This window comes from Pleurodeles waltl, chromosome 6 (genome assembly GCF_031143425.1).
Source record: "Pleurodeles waltl isolate 20211129_DDA chromosome 6, aPleWal1.hap1.20221129, whole genome shotgun sequence".
Taxonomy (NCBI): Eukaryota; Metazoa; Chordata; class Amphibia; order Caudata; family Salamandridae; genus Pleurodeles; species Pleurodeles waltl.
The window spans coordinates 606,110,104-606,130,894 of record NC_090445.1 but is presented as its reverse complement, the minus strand read 5'-3'; the positions used below and the strand labels follow the sequence as shown (position 1 = coordinate 606,130,894).

The following is a 20,791-nucleotide window of genomic DNA, read 5'->3' as shown; positions in this document are numbered from 1 at the left end:
AGTGTTGTGACATAAACTGCCGTGAGATCGTACCAATGGTCTTCATTATTCCGAATCCTGCTCTTCTTTGTCACATTTATGACAAAAGAGGGTTGAACGCTCCTAATGGCCATCGCGTAACAAGTAGATATTAATGTTTTTTAACATGTCTATCTCCAATTACGTCTTCCATCTTCAAAGGGACTGCTCATGCCAAGAGCATCCTGACACTAGAAAGCCAATCATACCAAACTGTGGGCTCCTGGCCCTCTCTGAACAGGAAAACGGCTCTAATACTCTGATGAAGATGTCTAGGACTCAGAGTAATAAAAATTACATGTAATAAAGCAGTTGTTACCTACTCTTCTATCTTCCTCATCATAGTCTGAACTAATGAGGACATGCCCAAAGAGCAAATACAGTACAATAAACAAGTAGCTCACTTGAGGAATTGTGGTTCAATTTACTCAAACAAAAAAAGAAACACAACATAGCAAATTTCAGGATATAGATTCCACTCAATGAGTCAGAGGACACCAACCGCTAAGTACATCAACGGGAGCAGCAAATACTGAGAAATACAAACAATAATGAGATATAAGCATGTCCGGCAATGTTAAGGAAGTATCCCTACAAACAACTGTCAACAAACCTTTTTACAATCCATCCAAAAGAAAGCTCGTGGACTTACCCTCCGCCCTAAAGGAGATAGAAGCATCAGCTAATCCAGAAGTGAATGTGCTGAAGGTTTCTATCCATGATGCCCCATACCAAAGAAAAAATAAATCAAATAAACTATTTTCTCTTGAAATATGGGGCAGAATAGCCTGCACTTCTCATCTCTTATCTTTTCTAGAAGGTTAAAGAACATTCTTTCCATACAAGACTGTCCAAGGCAAAAGGCAAAAAACAATGTCATTTGATTGACAGAATTGAGAATGAACTTTAGGACAAAAAGTAGGGGACCGTGGAAGGACCAGAGCCTCTTTTAAGAACTACAGAAAAGGCTCCCTGTAAAGAAAAGATTCAGATTCACGTAGGTACTTAGCTGATATAATAGCAACAAGGAATACAAATTTGACCATCAGCAACTTCAGTAACACATTTTGCAGAGACAACACAGGTGGACCCCCCAATGGGAACCACTGGCATCACCTTAGGACTGTCCAAGTTGAAGTCCTGTAGCTGGTGGGAACAAACCCAGCAATTTATTCAGCACTTTCCCAGGGTTCCATGGGAACCTGGGTAGCAGCGAACTGGAGCCTCAGAGAAGATGAGGGTAGATCTAACTTCCATCCTTGAGGGTGTCAATGTCATTAGATAATAAACAGTCGGTAGAAAAGAATTTAAAGGAGACAAGAGCAGGATGAGCATTAATGCTTAGAAAATGTCTTCAAAAAGGAGAGACAGCTAGACCTCTGCAATACAACAATGGCCTCTTGATGGGCGTGGTCACTCATGATGGCAACCTAGCCACAACCTAGTCACACTCCTGTGAGCTCCCACTGGCAACATCCAGGGGCAGTAAGCAGAGAAAATACCCCCCACTAGCCCGAAATACATGTGGCACTCATCTAGATTGCGGAGGAGGGAGTCTGAGAGCTGAAGCCTCTGTGTCTCATGGGCCTTTAGGAAGAGGATGGCGTCATGGTCTGGAGGCCAGGGCCATGCTGGGATTGCGGCGGCAGGGCGAAACAGTAAGGGTGGTGCCTGAGGTGATGACAACACCCTCTAGAAGTCGTGGCCCAGGGATGTGGAGACCACCTGGCTCGCAGACTGCAACTGACCTGTGGCCAGCAGCACAGCGGCGAGTGGGGGGTGAGTCTGGGCCTCACTGTGAACATGGGCCGATCAGCAGAGCTACCACAGAGACCTGGAAAGCTGTGGCCGGGGAGTGACATGCCTTGGCGGCCTGAACAGAGGGCACCTGCAGTGAGGCCTTTCTTCTCTTGAGGGCTCACATCTGTATTGGGGCTGAAAATCTGCCTGAGTCATTGGGGCGAGAGCATTTGAGCACCCTGCACAATGAGTTAACGGCAGCTGGGTGCCCATGGAGGTGCTGGTGTGAGTGAAGGCTTCAGGTGAGGCAAACAGCGGGGGAAGTCTGGTGGTAGCACTATCGGGGATGAGTCTCACTCTGGCAGCGATGCCCCACATCTGTGAAGATGTGTCATACTTCAGCCAATGCAAAAGTGGGAAGCATATTGCCCGGAGGGGGCAATGGCCTGCTGACCATAATCCAGACAAATTGGGCCTGGGCAAGTGACTCAGAATCTCAAGGGCCCCAGAGTTGGAAGAAGAGTCGATAGAGAGTGCCTTGGTCCGGGTGACACCACGCTGGAACGGTCTGACTGAAATTCTGCGATGGTTGTGCAGGCCAGTAAAATTGCCCCTCCTCTTCCTTAGTAGGGTGTGGGGTGCATAAAAAGTAGGCAAATTGATGGACTGTCCTACATGAAATAGCGTAACCACTTTTGGCAGAAAGGAGGCCTAGTGCAAAGCACCGCTTTATCAGAATAGATGGGAAGGTAGATGACAACACCTGCAGCTCACTCACCCAGCGGGCAGAGGTAATGGTCACATGGAAAGCTGTTTTCAAGGTGAGAATCCTGAGAGGACAATTGTGGAGAGGCTTAAAAGGGGTCACATCAGGAATGTCGGAAACAAATTCAAATCCCAATGAGACATAATGAATTTAGGATGGAGGAAACATATGAGTAAGGCTTTTAAGGAATCAAGAAACAATAGGTGACCTAAACAAAGAAGGCTGATCAGGCAACCTCAAAAATGCGGAGACAGCAGATAAATAACCTTTGAGACTCCCCATAGCAGAGCCCTGCTGGGCCAGAAAAAGGATAAACAATGGAACCTCAGAGAGAGGGGCAGAAAGGCCACCATTTTCTTCCAAACAAAATGTATACCATTTTGGTAGAGGGACAGCTGGCTACCAAAATAGCGTTACAGTCTACAGCCAGAAGGTCAAAATCTGTCAACTGCAGCCACTCAATCCCCACGTAAAAAGGCGGAGACTGGACAGGTCTGGGTGGAGAAACCTCCCTTGCTGCTGCAACAGAAGGTCCTCCCAAAGGGGCAGTCTGATGGGAGGATTGATGGCCAGGCTTAATAGCTCAGAAAACCATACTCTTCAGGCCCATTCTAGAGCCACAAGGATTACTTGGGCCCGGTCATTCTTGATCTCCTTGAGAACTCTGAGAAAAAGTGGTATGGGCGAATAGGCGTACAGGAGGCCTGAATTCTACTCAAGACAAAAAGCTTCATTGATCGATTGCCACCTCAGAAACTCCAACATGCCATTCTGTTGACATTGCTAATTCTCTCCTGAAGCAAACAGATTTAACCAAGCCTCGCCCCACTGCTGAAAGAGACCTTGAACCACCTCCGGATGGAGACGCTATTTGTGATCAACTAAGCATTGTCGGCTGAGTTCACCTGCTCTGGCGTTCAGAGAGCCCACCAGATGTTCAACCACCAGGAAAGTGCCCTGTTGTTCCAGCCTCATCCACAGGCACACAGCCTCTTGACAAAGTGTCCACAGCCCCACTCCACCCTGCTTGTTGTGGTACCACATGGCAATGGTGTTGTCTATGAACACCTGCACTACTTTTCTTTTGAGAGAAAGAAGAAATGCTTTAAATGCTAGGCTGATTGCCCAGAGCGCCAACAGGTTGATGTGGAGTCTGGACTCTGCTGGAGACCAGATTCCTCTGATCTCCACTTCTCCCAGGTGGCCGCTCCATCCCAGGAGTGGCGCATCTGTCACTACTGTCAGATCTGGTTCGGGAAGGGAGAGGGATCTGCCTCTGGCCTGATCGTGGTTCATTAGCCACCACTGCAGATCTTGCGCAGTTCCCACCCAGATCTGGACCATGTCGGAGAGATTCCCCTGATACTGCGCCCACTGGAACTTCAGGTCCCACTGCAGAGCTTGCATATGCCATCTGGTATGTGTCACCAGCAGGATGCCGGAGGCCATAAAACCCACTGGCCTCAGAGTCATTCTCACTGAAATCCAGGATAGAGGCTGAAACATCTGTATTATAGCCTGAATATCCTGGAATATCCTGGACTCGCCGCTTGGGAGGATAAGCTCAAAACTGCACTGTGTCCAAAACAGCTCCTAAAAAGGGGAGCATCTGAGAGGGAGTGAGGTGGGACTCTGGCATGTTTATAGTGAACCCCAGCAAATGCAGGTGGTCCACCATGGTCTGGAGGTGGGAGATGACAGCCTTGGGCAAGCCCACCTTCTACAGTGACTCGTTGAGATAGAGGGAAGACTGAAACCCCTGATCTGCGCAGGTGAGCTGCAACCACCGCCACCACCTTGGTAAACACCATAGGGGTGCTGGTAAGGCCAAACTGAAAGTGAACTGAAAGTGCTTGTGGCCTACCGTGAACCACAAGTAACGCTTGTGGGCAGACAGGATGGGAATATGAAAGTGAGCATCCTTCAAGTCCAACACTACCATATAGTCTCCTGGGTCTAGGGCAGATAGAACCTGAGCCAGAGTGAGCATTTTGAACTTCTCCTTCTTGAGAGAGAGATTGAGGGACTGAAGGTCTAAGATGGGGCAAAGGCCCGTGTCCTTTTTGGGCACCAGAAAGTATCAGGAGTAACAACTGCTACCTACTTCTTACACAGAGGCCCTTTCTATGGCTCCCATGACCAAGAGAGCCTTAACTTCATCTTGGATAAGTGCCAAGTGATTCTCCGTCATCCGATTGCAGGATGGTGGCATGGATGGAGGGGAAGTCCCAAAGGGGAGGGAGTAGCCCCTTCTGACTATCAGCAAAACTTACCTGTCTGACGTGATGGACTGCCAGTAGAGCAGGTGATAGCAGATCCTGCCTCTGACTCATCCCTCATGGGGAAGTATCAGACTAGGAAGGTTTGGAGGCAGCTGCAGAGTTTGGGGGGAGGTTTTGAGGGGAGAGCGGCACACTTGCCAGATCAATGGTGACCTGCTCCAAGAGGACGGTGGATCCAACGTCCCCAGTCATGCAGAGGCTGAGAAGCATGCACGTCATGGTGGTTGGAGGGGAATGGAAAGGGAGAAAAGCAGACTCAGGGGGTCGAAGGGCCACTGCGAGACCCAAGGACCTGGTCATAGTATGTGAATCCTTGAAGCATTTGAGTGCTGAGTCTGCTTTCTCGCCGAAGAGATGGGTGCCATTAAAGGGCATGTTCATAAAATTAGCTTTGACATCCCCAGAAAAGCTCTGATGTCCTCAACCAGGCATGGTGCCTCAAGGCCACTATCGTAGCAACCACTCTGCCCAGTGAGTCGGTTGTGTCCAGTCCACATCGGATCGTGAACTTTGCTGCATCTCTCCCATCAGCAACTGCTTGGGAAAGTACAGCCCGGGCCTCCTCTTGGACCTGTGGCAGCACTTTCACACCCAAATCCCACTGCATATGGGAATAACAGCAAAAAAGGCACAGTTGCCTAGAATTATGCCTGATGTCTGGTAGCTTAGTTGAGGTAGTGGTTAATATTTCATGCCTAGCACTCTGTCAGATCATTCCACCCCTTGCTATTCTCAGACAAAATGAGTAGGAGGGCCCTCTGGGGTGCCACTCACTATCTGGGGTACTGGACCACTAGTTTGAGGAAAACTAGGAAAGCATGAATGCAAGGGCCACAGGGTGGGACACTATGAAGGTGGTCCTTCAGAGGGAGTGCATGAAGATGATGTATGGGGTAAAATTGCAGCTCACGCGAATGCTGGATGTGCAAGAAATGAGACTGGATTTCCTGGAGGAGTGTTTGGCTTGGAGCTGCAGCAGTTGATGGAATGGAAAGAGTCTAAAATGGAAATACAGGAAACGTCGGATCAGTTGGACAAATCATAGTTATGCTGCCTAAACCTGATAAGGACATCAGGGAGGGCTCCTCTTACTGCCCCCTCCCCATGCTGAATGTGGATGTAAAAATCCTCAGTAAAGTTTTGACGACCAGGCTTCAGACTATTAGCCGTCCCTGGTCCACAAAAACCAATGCAGCTTCATTCTACGCAGAAACACTCTGTGTAATCTAAGACGACTCTCACTGGTCATGTATACACCAGAACTGAGGGAGGACCACTATGCTTCGGCATTGCTTGATATAGAGTAAGCATTTGATTCCCTGTCATGGGATTTCCAAATGGCAAGTGCTGTAAAAAGTGGGCATTGCTGAGTCCTTCATTCAATGGGTGAAGCTGCTATACAAGGGCCCAGTGTTGAGGGTATGAATTGGCAGAATAGTGCCACACTGCTTCTCCCTGTATTGGGGGACTAGGCAAGGTTGCCCACTACCACAGTTGTTATTCACATTGGCGATGGAGCCTCTAGCATACAGATTGTGCTCAATATTGCTAGGCTGGGGAATAACGGTCTGGGAGACCCCACATATGGTCTCCACGTATGCTGATTATGCACTGATATATTTGTGGCGGCCAGAGTACTCCTTCTCTATTTCGTTGGGGGCCCTGGCAGAATTTTAGGAGGTGCCCAGGCTTCACCTAAATTGGGCCAAGTCTATATTGTTCCTGCTGGGTGCACTGGGGGGATGCCACAGCAGGAATCTCCGGCACCGGGGCTCCCCTGGGAGACTATTACCGTTAGGTATCTCGGGGTAAGGCCAGCAAGGGAGGCAGAGTCATTCAAATCCTTGAGTATTGGAAGGGTGCTCGAGGGCCTCAAATCTACGGTGAGATTCTCAAGCTGTCCTAATGGGTAAAGTAGCATTATTAAAAATGATTGTCTTGCCCCGCTGTCTCTACATTTTTCAGGGCGCCATGATCAAAATCCCTAGAAAATGCTTTGTTGAACTGGACAAATTAATGGCCATACTGCTCTGGGCATCGGGTCAGAGGAGAGTAAGCTTGGCTACCCTCAATCGTACCTGGAAGCGTGGCAGGCTGGAACTTTCCAGCGTGGAGCTGTACTATCTTGCTGCACAGCTACAGCATCCAGTCTACTGGCTCAAGGAAAGGGAGAACTGGGAGAAAAGCTACTTGTACGGCACGTGTGGAGGGATACCTCTGCCCGAACTCCTTATATTGGGGGCTGGTGCACCAGACTTCATCCCGTACATGGCTGGGCAGGTGTGTCAGGGCTGAGAAGAGGCAGTCCAGCAGGTGATATGGCACACTCCCTATGCACCAGATCTAGCCATATGGACTCTGTGCCCATTTGCACAGATAGCGTAAATGATGGCAGTAGATCAGTGGCGAGCAAGGGGCTTTGACATATTGTGGGATCTTCAACCCACTGATAGATTTGGAACTCTGACTGATGTGGCGGAAACTTTTAATTAGGGACATGGGCAATTTTTGCAAGTCACCAAAATAGCAGCCATGGCTTGTGGTATTTGACATGCTATCCATGATGTCCCAGGGGAGTCACAGACATTGGTGGCGCTGCTTAACATGGCAGGTGGTCATAAGTTAATTTCCTTTGTGTACAGGGCGATGCAGGAGGATATTGTATTTTGTACCCTATAGGTCCAGGGCAGACAGCAGGACATACTAGGTGAACAGTTTATAGACAAGGAGTGGGAATGTATCCATGTTTGGGTGAAGACTACCTCAGCCAATACGTGTTGTAAATTAATACATTACAATGTTGTACACCAGGTGTATCTCACTCCCATCACACTGCACGCTAGTTACCATGGGGGGGTGCCCACCTGCCCACGCTGTTTGGCTGGTGGAGCAGATTTTGTGAAGATCTGGACTCATGCTGGAAGGCCGTAGTTGATAAAATAAATGCATCCCCGGGGTGGGGAGTTGCCAGGGATATTAAGCATTGCCTTTTGGGGCTGTCACTGATGTGCAAGAAGAAAGTCCTTAGTAGGAGGTTCTTGCTGATGGAACTGGTGCTCACTAAGCTTAGGGTGGCTATCCGCTGGGTGCCCACTAGCCCTCCAGAAGTGAATGAATGGATGAGGGATATGACTGAATGGGCAGTAGCTGAAAAAAGCCACATACAGAAGTGCTGGAGAGACAATAAGTTGGCAGATGACTTGCATGCCAGGACGGCAAAGCTTGTTGAGTTACTAGAGCCACCGGGTCCTAGGAGGGTCAATTAGACAGTGTTTAAATGCTGAAAGTGTGACATGTAATAAGGCCTAAAAATAGAAGGGGCAAGGGTGCGTGACAGTGCTGGGCAAAAAAAAGCACATATTTCTACCTCTGGAACCAGCTACTCTGGAGCCCGGATCCCACCGTCCTTCTTTGTTGACTCCCAGAGACTGTCCAATGATCCGTCCTAAGCAGAAGATACAGTAGAGTAGAGTGGAGTGGGGTGGGGTAGGGATAGTTAGGGTGCTCTATCTACAAATGTTTTGTGGAATGTATTGCTTAATTTTCCATGGCAATAAAATGTAAAAAAAAAAAAAAAAAAAAACAATGGCCTCTAAGGGTATCTCCAGATTTAGTAAACCTAGATGTTCACCCTACATGGTATCAGATTCATTTTAACCAACCAAGCATTAGACAGAAAGTCTGCTTCTGAGGGGACAGAAGTAGAGATCAGCTTGGTCAAACCAATTAAAGCCAGAGGAGGAGACCCATGAACTATGACAGACCTTCCTTCATCATCTTCTGCAAGACCCTGTGAAGAAGAGGAAGGGAGGAAAGGCAAACAACAGACCCTGAGTGAGGTAAGATAAAGGATAGAGCGTCAGGTCAAAGTATTCTGATTGGCTGCAAATAGATCCCACTAAGGCAGACCCCAACCTGTGAACAGGTTCCAAGAAGATATGCAGGCAAAGTGCAAAATACCCAGGACATGTAAACATCCTTCCTTCAGCATCTGTCAGAAGATTGTCTACGTAAGGAGGTAGGTGGCCCTAATTCAATAGAGGTCGAATTCTGTAAGAAAAGGAAAGCTTGAGCAGAAGACTTTATACCCCTTTGCATGTGTATGTATATGTTGGTGAGCTGATTGCCCTTCCTGGCTAGAAAGGCTTTCCCCTCAAGTCAGGTAGAAGAAAATGGACTTCCATCCATATTTCTTACATCTCCCTGCTACTGTAGAACTTACGAGGCTCTCAGAGAGGCTACAGACTTTGGGCATCTATAGAAGTCTCAGGGAAATTAAACTTGGAGTCAAATGGAGAATCCCTTTCCCGGACTGGCAGACAATCAAGGTATACAAAGAGATGCATAGGCATGCCCTAACACACAAGTCTCATAAGGCTGCAGCCATGTGACTCCACAACGCAAAGGGCAAAGACGTCTCCCCGAGGGACTGAGTACAGCAAAGGGGAACCCGGAAGACAGATAACAGAAGAACCTTTAGCACGAAGAAAACACTAGAGTTTCCAGCCTTATCTGCAACCCGCCCTAAAGACATAAACTGAAGCAGCATAGATGTCACCGTGTTAATAAAACAGGATGTTCAGTGAAATAACAGTGTTTTTGTAAAGGGGGTCCGTATTTGGAGGAGTAGCTTAAGTTAAAATAATTGTGTTTATCACTTGTAACGCTTGCCATTGAGAGGGGGAACCCTCGTTTATGCGGGCTGTGAACAGAAAGAGACATGGTGGTAATTGTTTTTACATATACATTACTACCAGGCCGCTGCATGTTACCTGAACGTCACAAACCGTAGGTACCACCCTTGCTAGAGATGTATGAGGTCATTCCTTTTGCCCACTTTGTGGCAATGGACGCACCTGAACCCATCCAGGCGAGTGTGGGGTCACTTGGAAGAGAGCTGTGGGCACGTGGTATGGTGGATGGATGCCTGGAGAATGAACCGGATAAACTTGTGCGTTTACTCAGAGATTTCCCGTTTCTCTGTCTCAGTTACCCATCCTTTTGAACATCCTCCCTCCGGCAGTTAGTACGCCTGGCATATTGTTTGCTTTCTGAAATTGTAAATAGATCAAACAATCTTTTATTATCAACCTCACCCCAGTAGGTATGACCCAATTAATTCCTCCAGCAGAATTTCTTGAAGGACTTTCTATCCAACAGTTAAGCTTCCCTCTCATCAATGTTGCAGGCATTCTCTCTTTCACACGCCAAGTTGGGGTGTTCGAGATTTTTCATCTAAACATCAACGCAGAATATTTTGGGGTCGGGTTATAAATTGAAAACAGGAGAGTCTAGGACTTTTTGTGATCATTCACTGCATGTTCCACAGGATGGATATGAAACGAAATCAAGGGAGAGGTTAAATCTATCCTCTCAACAAGGCTGTTTTTGTTATGTGTTTTAAACTAAATGTAAGTCATAGAATTCCTTACATTACTTACCTGTCTGACTGGTCCCTGTTAAGCGACCTTCAACCCGGTACTGGAACAGTCTCCATGACTCATGGTGTGTTTATTATCCTTAGTTTCAGCCAAAATGTCTGTCAGTTCATGAAGAATATTAGATGTTGGTCTTCCAATTGTTAACAAAACCAATAATACAGTTTTTTTCTATTCTCTATTTCCCTATCCCTAAGTTCACCTGCCACCTTCTGATCCCACAGCTACCTCCATGACTTCCAACAGCTCGCGACCCCGCCCCACAACACAGTCAGTAAAATTGTGGGAACTGTTTCTGACGGCCGGGGAAGACAGGTATTGCTATGGTCAAACTGTAACAATCAGAGCCTTTTACCACTGATGTCCTTACTCTTGAGCCTAAAACTGAGCAATAAATACACCCGGTTTAGCACTGGGCCCTCAGAGTAGGGCAGCTGAGCAGTCCAAGCGTAATCAGAGGGTACTGTAGTGTATAACTTAATGAGGCACCTAATATCTGTTAATAAATCAAGAGCCAGCCAGTGCTTTGCTTTTGTTCACAAAGAAAAAGTACTTAACTTCTCACACACATCACAATAAAAAGCATAAATATAGGAGCGCACTAAAACACAGCTATCAATGAAATTATTACTGTAAGTGGAGAGACATCAGAACCAATCGAGGCTGGTCTTCTGGGTGAGAGAACATGTCCTTGTTCAAAATAAAGTTAGGACGATGGCCTTCCTCTGGCAACTGAAGAGTAACATTCTTATTTCTAGTCATCTCTGCCCTGTCCACCCCTCTCCGAGTGATGCTGGTTAGGAAGAGCATGAATAGTCCTAAACAGCTGTCCTCCCAGAGTGTCTCACCATTGCACTATAAGTTTCTCTCCTTGTTATTCCTCGGGCACGCTCAGCCTGCAAGTCCCAGTGAGGGCCACGCTTCTCACATTGGTGTGTCCTGCACAGTCTACCCAGCAGGACTGCACAGCCTCGACCCCTGTCCAGGCAATGCAGCCATGGATTCTGTTTATCGCATCTGGTTCATACTCAGCATGAAGAAAGCGAGTATGATAAGCATCACTGATGAGAGGCCATGCTCCACTCCTCTGATCGTAGTCCAGTGGACAGTGCTGAATCCTGCCAGGACAAGAGCTGACAGGTTTTTGCATTGAAGGAAGAAGCTGACCAACTGCTGAGGAGCGGTTCAGTCCAGTGGATCTTCACAGAGAGAAAAGAGAAATAAATGTTGCATTGGTGCTCAGAATATGGAGGCTAAAGACCGCCACCATTCCTACCCAGCACTCAGTCAGCTTCTTCCTTCACAACAAGAATCAGGGAGATTTTCTCCTGGCAGAATTTAAATCTTCTAGGTTTTAGTTCTGGAACCTAGCAAAGGGGAGTTGGCAGTCAGCTACCGTAACCCAGAAACACAGAAGAGTTTCTCAGTCTCCAGTGCTTTTAGAACAATCTTAGCTTCAAGGTTGGTAATTTCTGCCCCATATGTACACCAACTTTGCAGATAGAGTTTGTGTATTCCAAAGGTCCAGCTTTAGTACCAGCCAGGCAGTTCTTGTCTTTTACTTATTCCTTCCAGGCCAAAGTCTTGGTTTTTAGGTATTAGCAGGGAGGTGGGTGGATCTTGTAAAGCAGGGCAGTAAAATAAAAATCTTTCCCTACATTTCAAAAGAACTCTCTGTCTTCAACCATGGAGCCTAATGCTCTACAAATGCGTTAGAAATGCCTTGGGGAGGTTCGGCACTGTGCACAGGGTCTTTCCAGCCTCCATGTTTTGTACCACTCGTGTCTAGGCAATTCAAACTGGATACCTAATTGTAGAAAGTCACAGCATACACACTCCATACTTTGCCACACATACGCATGTTAAAAACCACTCAACATTCATAAGACATATGAATGTAGTGACGGACAGGGATACAGGTAATTGGCAGACTAATTATAAGAGCACAGGCCAGCAGCCCATTCTCCACAGTACAGACAACAGGCAAACCAGCCTGTCCTGCTACCAAGATCAACATGCTGCCACCACTGTTAGTGCTGCTCCTCAGCCCGGTGAGCTGATGGGTGTAGGGCTGTGTAAGGAGGGATGCATATGGAGCTCACTGCCAGAGGAGAGCCCAGCTCTAGGTCTCACGCCATGCCACAATGGAGCTTCATGTGCACTGCGGCCATTCAGTACTTACCAGGGGGAGCTTAGGGCATGGGCGCACACCCTTCCACACCATGCAGTGGACCTTATCCACCCCACCAAACACACTGGGGGAAAGGAGCACAATTACAAATGTGCAGCTGTTGGACTGTCAAATGCAACAAGGGCTACATACCTTTAGGTATAAAGGGACTCTGATGGAGGAGCCCGATGCTCATTGTATTCACTGGCTCAACTGGAAATGAACGTAAGGCTCCTCAATGAAGCATTCTAAATCCGATAGCAACAGGGTGTGTGAATGAAAATGCAGACGAGGTACAAGGAATTTAAAGAAAACTGCAATTATTTCCATGCTCATTTATACTTTAATCTCAGGCAATAAATTCCTGTCAATCGGTAGAGGAGAATAAAAAGAGTCCCTGTGTTTTGGACCCATTCTTGAAATGAATTCGAGGAAGTCAGCTGAAGCCCTGGGAGTGCCCTCGATAGGGCCTGGCTGAGTGAGTCACTAGTGACTGGAAGAGAAAAGAAATAGTGCCCTAGCTCTGTTTTCTTTCCAATATTTCCACTTATTCTTTTAGTAGCAAATAAGAAGTTGGTGAGGGAGGAAGGACAGGTGGGCGGTGGGAGATGCAAACCCTTGTGGTCATTACGGTCCAAAGTGTGTATATGGTCATTCCTGCTAACTCTGGCATTTTAGTGAATCGTCGCCCATGAGAACAGTGAGTAGAGCAGTTCATGTTAGAACTGATAAATCAGCAATAATCCAGCTATTAGAAAGCTATAAATAAAGTGTGTAGGATTCCATGCAGTTCAGAGTAGCCGATTATTCTCTGTTGTAGACATGTATGGGCTCATAGCAGGTAGGTATTTCTTTGCAGTAGCTAAATCTGCGCTCGGAATGGGTAGAGCTGTCTGTGCAGTAAACAGATATGGGTTCAGAGTAGGTAGATCATTCTGTGTCGTTTATGGGTTCCGAGCGGGTAGATTATTCTGTGTGTTGGACATGTATAAACTCATAGTAGGTATATTATTTTTGGGACTAGATATATGTGAGTTTATAGTGGGTAGATTATTCAATGTGGTAGACAAATTAGGGCTCAGAGTGGGTAGATTATTCTTTGTGGTAGATAGATGTGCTCTCGGGGTAGGCAGATATGTCAGTGCAGTGGATAGAAAGATATGGGCTCAGAGTGGATAGATTATTTTGTGGCTGTAAATAGATATGGACTCAGAGTGGATAGATTAATCTGTGGCAGTAGAAAATTGAGGGGTCGGAGTAAGGAGATTATTTTGTGTGGTAGAGAGAAATAGGCTCAGAGTGGTTAGATTATTCTGTGCTGGTAGACAGGCATGGGTTTAGAGTGGGTAGATCATTCTGTGGTGTAGAAACGTACGGGCTCAGATAGTTAGATTATTCTATGTGCCAGACAGTTATGAATGCTGTCACTCGGAGGAGCATCCTGGCACTATGCTGAACTACTAAAGACCCTGAAGAGAGAAGCAAGTAGCCTTGGATTAGTGAACTGCACATTGGGTCTGGGGCTCGGAAAAGCAAAGTTTTTAATTCATTTTTAAACTTTACTTCAGATTTAATGGAACTCATACTGCGAGGAGGTAGGTTCCAAGCTTTGGAGTCTGGTCCTGCGAATGATTTTGGGTTTCGGGATTTCAGTCGGAAAGAGGGTAGTTTCAGAAGGTTCTCCGAGGATGATTTTAGGGTTCATTGAAACAAATAATGTCAGAGCTGGGCATTAAGATATTTAGGTCCAGTACTTTTAAACGCTCTATAAACAAGCAAAAGTACTTTGAACAGAATCCTTTTTGGAATCAGAAGGCAGCCCAAGGTGTGAAAGGCTCTTATGCAGAACTTCAACTCGGGAGTTGAAGAACCAATCTGGCGGCTGCATTCTGTACCATCTGCAATTTATGGATAAGATGTTTAGTGCAGCCAACATAGAGACTATTTCAGTAGTCTAAGCTCGAAGAAAGCCACAGATTTACTGGCACACATAGATAGAAGATACAAAAAAAAAATCAAAGATTTTGTGGGGTTAAAACACTCACCAGCCACAGACGACGATTGAGGCTTAAAAGAGAGGATGGTGTCAAATAAACCCCAACATCTTTTGCAATACTTATAGTGCTTGGGGGGCAGAACTGTCCACCATTGTGAAGTGGAAAAACAACTGGATTTGTCAAAAAGAAGTATTCCGGTCTTTTCAGAATTACATTTAAGATGGCTGTCATGCATCCAACGAAAGATATCAGTTAAGCAACTCTGAAAACTGTCTTCTGAATTGAATGAGTTTTTGTCTAGAGACATGATTAATTGAGTGTCATCGGCATATGATGTGGTTTGAATCCCATGTGACACAATTAGTAGGATGATAGGAGTCATATATATATGCTAAACAAGGCCCGGCTCAGAGAGGAGCCCTGAGGTACACCCATCCTAACCTTTTTTTTCTGTTAAAAAAAATGGCCAAGAGATATAGTTTGTCTTCTGTTGGTCAAAAAAGATTTTAGCGAGGCTGAAGCATTGTGGGATATTCTGATTTCCAGATTTCTGCTCGCTTGAGCCTTTTCTGCATTACTTTTTTGTAACTTCTCGTTGTTGAATGTTTCTTGTTTTCAGAGCTGCTTGTCAGTGTTCTTTGGGCAATGTTTTGCACTGAGTGCATTCTGCCACAGGATTTTAAGGTTTTATAACAGGAATGGGTTTTCTAGCAAGGCAGCTTGACTAGAATTGGCTTCTGATGTAAAAGGAACAATATCAAAATATCAAGGAGCTAATTTTAACTGTCCCTTGAATGTGGCCAGACAGGAGATTCCTATATTCCCATTAGGTTCATTACTCTTCGGCCCCACTGTGTGTAATCTAACTGTGACTGAAGATCAGATTGTTGCAAAGTGCTTATCAAAGTAAATAAAAACAGGACTTTGATTAGGACTAACAACAATCTGCACCCAATTGTCTTCTAGCTGATCCAGAAAACAATTAGTTGAGGCTATGCCAGTGCTTAACTTGAGTCAATGGTTGCAGATGGGGCCCACCAGCACTTATTTTGGGGGACTGAAACTTATTTTTCGTATCAGACTTTGGCTCAGAGCAAGAAAGAAAATGTAGAAAATGAAGGAACAAAGAGGAGGTGAGAGAGAGAGAGAGAGAGAGAGAGAGAGAGAAAGAGAGAGAGAGAGACAAAAAAAAGTGACAAAGATAGCAAGTAGGAATGAAAAAGTGCCAAAAAGAGTAAAATAAAGGGGTAAAAAGTTGCGTTGGATGAAAGAGGCTGGCAGGGGGCTTCTAAGCAAAAAAATGGGCCCCAGCACTAAATTGTTTCCAAATTAAGTACTGGTCTATACATTCGTTTAGCAAGCTCTCTCATATAGGGAGGGTGCTCTTCAGAGAGGAAGAGGCAACCAATGAGATGCGGACGAATGACCTTCAGCAGGTGGCATGGTAGGTGGAGAAGCATGGGTTTGGTGCAGGTGGCATAACCTCAGGCAAGGAGCCATGCCCTTGTATATGGTAAAGATCTTGGTGGAAGGCACTGAGGCTCAGATCAATGTATGGTTTTCTGTGAAGTGTTAAGGTGGTCTTGGAAGGCGGGTCATCTCACAGGTGAGGATTAGTTATGTAAGAGGTATGTGTTAGGTGAAGAAGCACGGCCTGGCCAGAGATATAACCCCGTAATAGGTAGAGATATAAGTAAGATTCGAGTCATGTGAACTCTCTCAAGTGGCAATATGAGGTGCAGTGCAAAACGCTGTGAGTAGGAGCAAAAAAACGGTGCCATGGGTGGACAGTCTGGAAAACTCATGCTCCATCCAGACCTAAAAGCAGCATAAGAGAACTGCGCTCGGCGGCCTTAAAAACATACATGAATTGTTTCTGATGAGAATTTCTTCTCCTGTGTGCCATTTAGTCCTTGAAACATTGGAATATTTCTGTAGTTTTCTCTTCCTATCTGGGTGCAGGTCAGAATCTTCATATGAAGAGGTCTGTGTTTGTCTCCCTTTCTAGGGAGAACTATTTAGTTGACTACAGACACTACAGACACTACAACCACAAAGTGCCTGTCCTTTACAGAATGCATGTATATTACAAGGTCACCATGGAGAGATGGCAGGTTTGGGTTTAGCAGTAAATAGACTCTGACTAAATAGCCCATGTCGTCTTGACAGAATGCACTCCCCCCTTCACTGACTCATCATAGGTCGTATAGACTGCTGAACAAGAGTGCTTTGAACAGTTAATGCCCTCTCTGTGGCCTCTTTCTGATGTTGTGATTCCTAGCATGTCCAACATGGTGCAAAAGCACGTTATAAATGCAAATGCATTTGTAAATAGAGGACAGTTGCAACCATGTCAAGCAAAAACAAACAAGCCCAACAGATGTGTGTGAGAGGATCTTCCGTGATGGTAGCCACCTTGTTTCAAGCATTAATATGCACTATAGAGCAACCAACAGCTAAAATTGATAACAAGGGTGTCAGGGTCTGAACAGATGATCGACCACCATACCGCACCAGGAGGTGAGAAGAAAAGAGGGTTTAGGGGAAGACATATCATGCAAAGTGCTACTTACTAGGATCAGACTTGGAGAACGTGTCCTTATCCAAAAGATTCCTAAAAAAGAAAAACATTGAGTTAACATCTGGCAGTCATTTGCTGTATATTTGACTGCTGGCGAAATGTCAGATACAACTATCACGCTTGAAGGTACCATAGACTTATACATTGTCCCCACACACATCTCTGTTAATAACACTCAAGCCAAACATGAGGAATGTCCGATTACCCTAAACCTGATACCCGCATGCATAGCTCTGCCGGCGTGCTACAGGCATGCTCGCAGAATCCATGTTGTTCCAGTTCTGGGACCTGCACTGTTCTCTTAATAGGCCTCATTATTGACCTGCGACTCCACTTCTGTTACTGTATTGGGACCCATTGAACTCTGCCAAGACACCTTACTACAGCTCTTCTGCTATTCCAATACATGCTTTCAAACACATCAATTGTCCAATGAACCTCAAACCAGAACCACAGCACCTCTTTAGTTATGGCTATCATACATCCCTATCAAAGAAACCCATGTCTGGCCAGCATAACCTTATCCATTCATCAAATGGAATCCCAACTAGCTCTAGTAAGGCTACCCTCTTCTACAGTGCCTTCGGCTCTCAAGCGCAAATAAGGTTACTGCAGTTCGTGCGTGCCCTATTGGGGCATCAATGAGCCATCACCGTCCTCATCATCTGCTAGAGGTATCTACTGAAAATCCTAATGTGCTCATGGTATCACTGGATCAGGGGAAGAGAAGTAATAATAGTCCTTGGCCACTCTTCACTGTGGGAGCTTTAGAAATGAAAAGAGGATTTGCTGCCTGAAGAGAATATGACCTGGGCTTATTTATAGACCCATCCTTCTGATTATAGTGCTATAGGCAGCACCATCTCCTAAAGCACTCTACTACACAAACTGTTTTCTAGTTATCTATAATACAGATTCCCTCACAGCACTTTATGACCAGGTCTCATTTGTAGCATCCTATGGTCCAGACTCTCTTAAACATTTTATAACCCAGACTCTATTCGAGTGATGTATAGCAAAGACTCTCTTTAATTACTCTATGACACAAACTTTCTTCTAATAATTAAAGCACTCTCTTGTGACATCCCTTGGTCCAGACTCTTTAACATGGCACTTTGAAGCAGACTATCTTCTAGCACTCTATGACCTAGTGCAGTTCAGGGTTTATTCAAGAGTATGACACATACTCTCTTATAGAGTGCTATGATGCAAACTTTATTATAGCACCTTTTGAAAGGTACTCTAATATAGCACACAATGGCCGAGGCTCTTTTAAAGGTCACTTCCTGTCTTATGGTGTGCTATAGCCTAGAATCTCTTATACAAACAAATGACCAGGATGACAGGACTCTTGGATAATAGTCTATGGTCCACACTCTCTAATAGCACTCTAAGACCCAAGTTATTTTAAAGAACTCTATGATGCAGACTGAACGTGGTATCATGCACTTAACCCACGTTCGGCTCCTGCATATATTTTGTCAGGGAGTCGCAGGCCAGTGAGAGGGCAGTCCTTACAGAACGGACACCTAGACATAGTGGACGTCAAATGAGCTTCATGTATATCTAAACACATGCTACTATGAGGATTACAACAGGCCTAAACACTGTGTAAAATAACACAGCAGTGCAGACACATTTTTCATTCTTTGTTTCTGTATTATTAAATACCCACCCACCAATAATTAATTTTGATTTTAAATGCATAGGAATTCACGGGCATAAAATGCAGGTATAAATATTATTTATACCTGTATTAATAAATACCTATCTGTCCTCGGACGCCTCGAAACAGGGTCCGTCCCTGTCAGTGGTGCCTTAAAAATCCTTAAAATAAATAAATAAAGACAATATTATAACATAATTTCAGAAGCGTGCTCAATGTCCAAGGGTGAAAAGTTAATATTAAGTATCTTTCGAAGAGCTGACGTTTCAGAACAGTACTTGCTTGGTATGTGTCGAATTCCCATATCAGTCGGACTTTTTAATGTCTTTAGAACACTGATCCTAGGAGGTGAGGAAAGCATGCTTCTCTATACTTGGAACAGACATTGACCAGAATAAAATCATGTGGCTTGAGCCAGGTATGTAGATGACACATGCTGTGTTGGGATGAGTCAAACCTGGTTTTACATGAAATGAGGGAAATGAGTCACGTGATTAGTTGCAATCATGCTTGTACGTCAGCTATCAAAGCAGGCTAGACGGACAAGGACTGTCTTCTGTCGGACAACACGCGCTGTAAAATATTATACCTGTCCAAGGGTGGGACCAGGACAGAGGGAAGGAAGAGGGGTAGACAAGGTGAACACAAGTGCTAAAAAGAGGAATTGAGGGGGGTATAGAAATATATAGGATTAGAGAAGGAGGAGTGAGTGATAGGGAAGGGAAGAAGAAAAGAAATCACAGTATGGCACTATAAAATTGAGAGCAGGTGGGAAGTAAACGGGAGCTAGAGGAAAGAGTAAAAGCTATGTTGACGAACACCAACCCTAAAACGATAATAATGTTTACATCTACAGCATCTGTCATAGCAACATTTTACTAAAGATGTCCTCTCTTACCTGGGTGTTTAGATACTATGGAGGCAAAACAAAGCATCCAGGTTACAGCAAAAAGTGAAGACATTCATGCCAGCTATATCAACCTAGCTATACAAAGACGCTCATTCCAGTTTAACCTACTCAGGCACGCCAACATTTACACCACCTAACCCTACACAGGCAAGCATAGACACTAATATCAGACCACAAGTCAAGTTAGAAATTCGAGCTACGCTAATTCAGACAAGCCAAGAGGCTCACACCAACCACGCTTCTATACGTGGTTGAAGATGATCATAACATACGCATCTTTGCAGGCAACTCAAGACATTCAGTTCGGCTACTTTTGTACAAACAAGCCAAGACATTCATAAGGCTACATCAATGCAAAAAAGCTAAGACATAAGTAGACAAGCATTCCAACTGTAAATATGCATACAAACCACGAAGGTTATGCCAGCTATGCTTAGCAGACAAGCTAAGAATGCTCACACCAACAACACCCATGTAGATAAAACAAAATATTTATATGAACTAGACCTACACAGGCAAGCCAAGAAAATAAGATTGGCTATAGCTACACAGACAATCAAAACATTTATACCAGCTGAACCAGGACAGGTACAGCAATAACTCTTAGGAGTGATACCACCATAGATAAAACAAGAGCTCCATATCAGCTGAGCCTTTGCAATGCATCCAACATATCCATACCATGCATGCAAACCTTGATGCTCATATCATGTATGAATACAAAGACAAGCCAATACACTAATACTACCGGCTCCTTTTTAGACAAGGCACCATACTGACACTTCTTACACTTCCTGATCATGTCACTCCACTCAAACAATGCTATACACAACAATAACAGATATCAGGTACACATACGCAAATACAAGTCACTCCGACCAGCTCCATCTGGCCAGTCAGGCCAAGGTTACCAGACAAGTAAGACCCACACAGACAAATTAAGAAGCTTTTATCAGCTCCAATTAGATAAACAAATCAATATATTCGTACTGGTTCAAGATAAATAGACATGCTATCATACTCCACCAAGTTATACCAACCCAAAAAGCCAAGATGTTCATGTCAGATATGCAGGTGCAGAAAACCAAGAAACCAATATAAGATACACTTATGCAAACATGTCATGCAGGCAAATCACTTAGACATGCACCTTAAGACCCACTGAAAATAGTGACACTACTGAAGTGTAGTTAATTAGAAAACCACAAGTCAAGCAATTCCCA

At 45.1% G+C, this 20,791-nt stretch overlaps 1 protein-coding gene across 1 annotated transcript in view; it reads right to left on the bottom strand.

The window, feature by feature from the left end:
- CPNE5 (copine 5) overlaps positions 1-20,791 on the bottom strand; it is a 995,886-nt gene that overhangs the window by 687,433 nt on the left and 287,662 nt on the right. Inside the window, exon 2 of the mRNA XM_069238884.1 lies at positions 16,985-17,025. Within this exon, the coding sequence (XP_069094985.1) occupies positions 16,985-17,025 (41 nt within the window). The remainder of the gene's footprint in view (positions 1-16,984; positions 17,026-20,791) is intronic.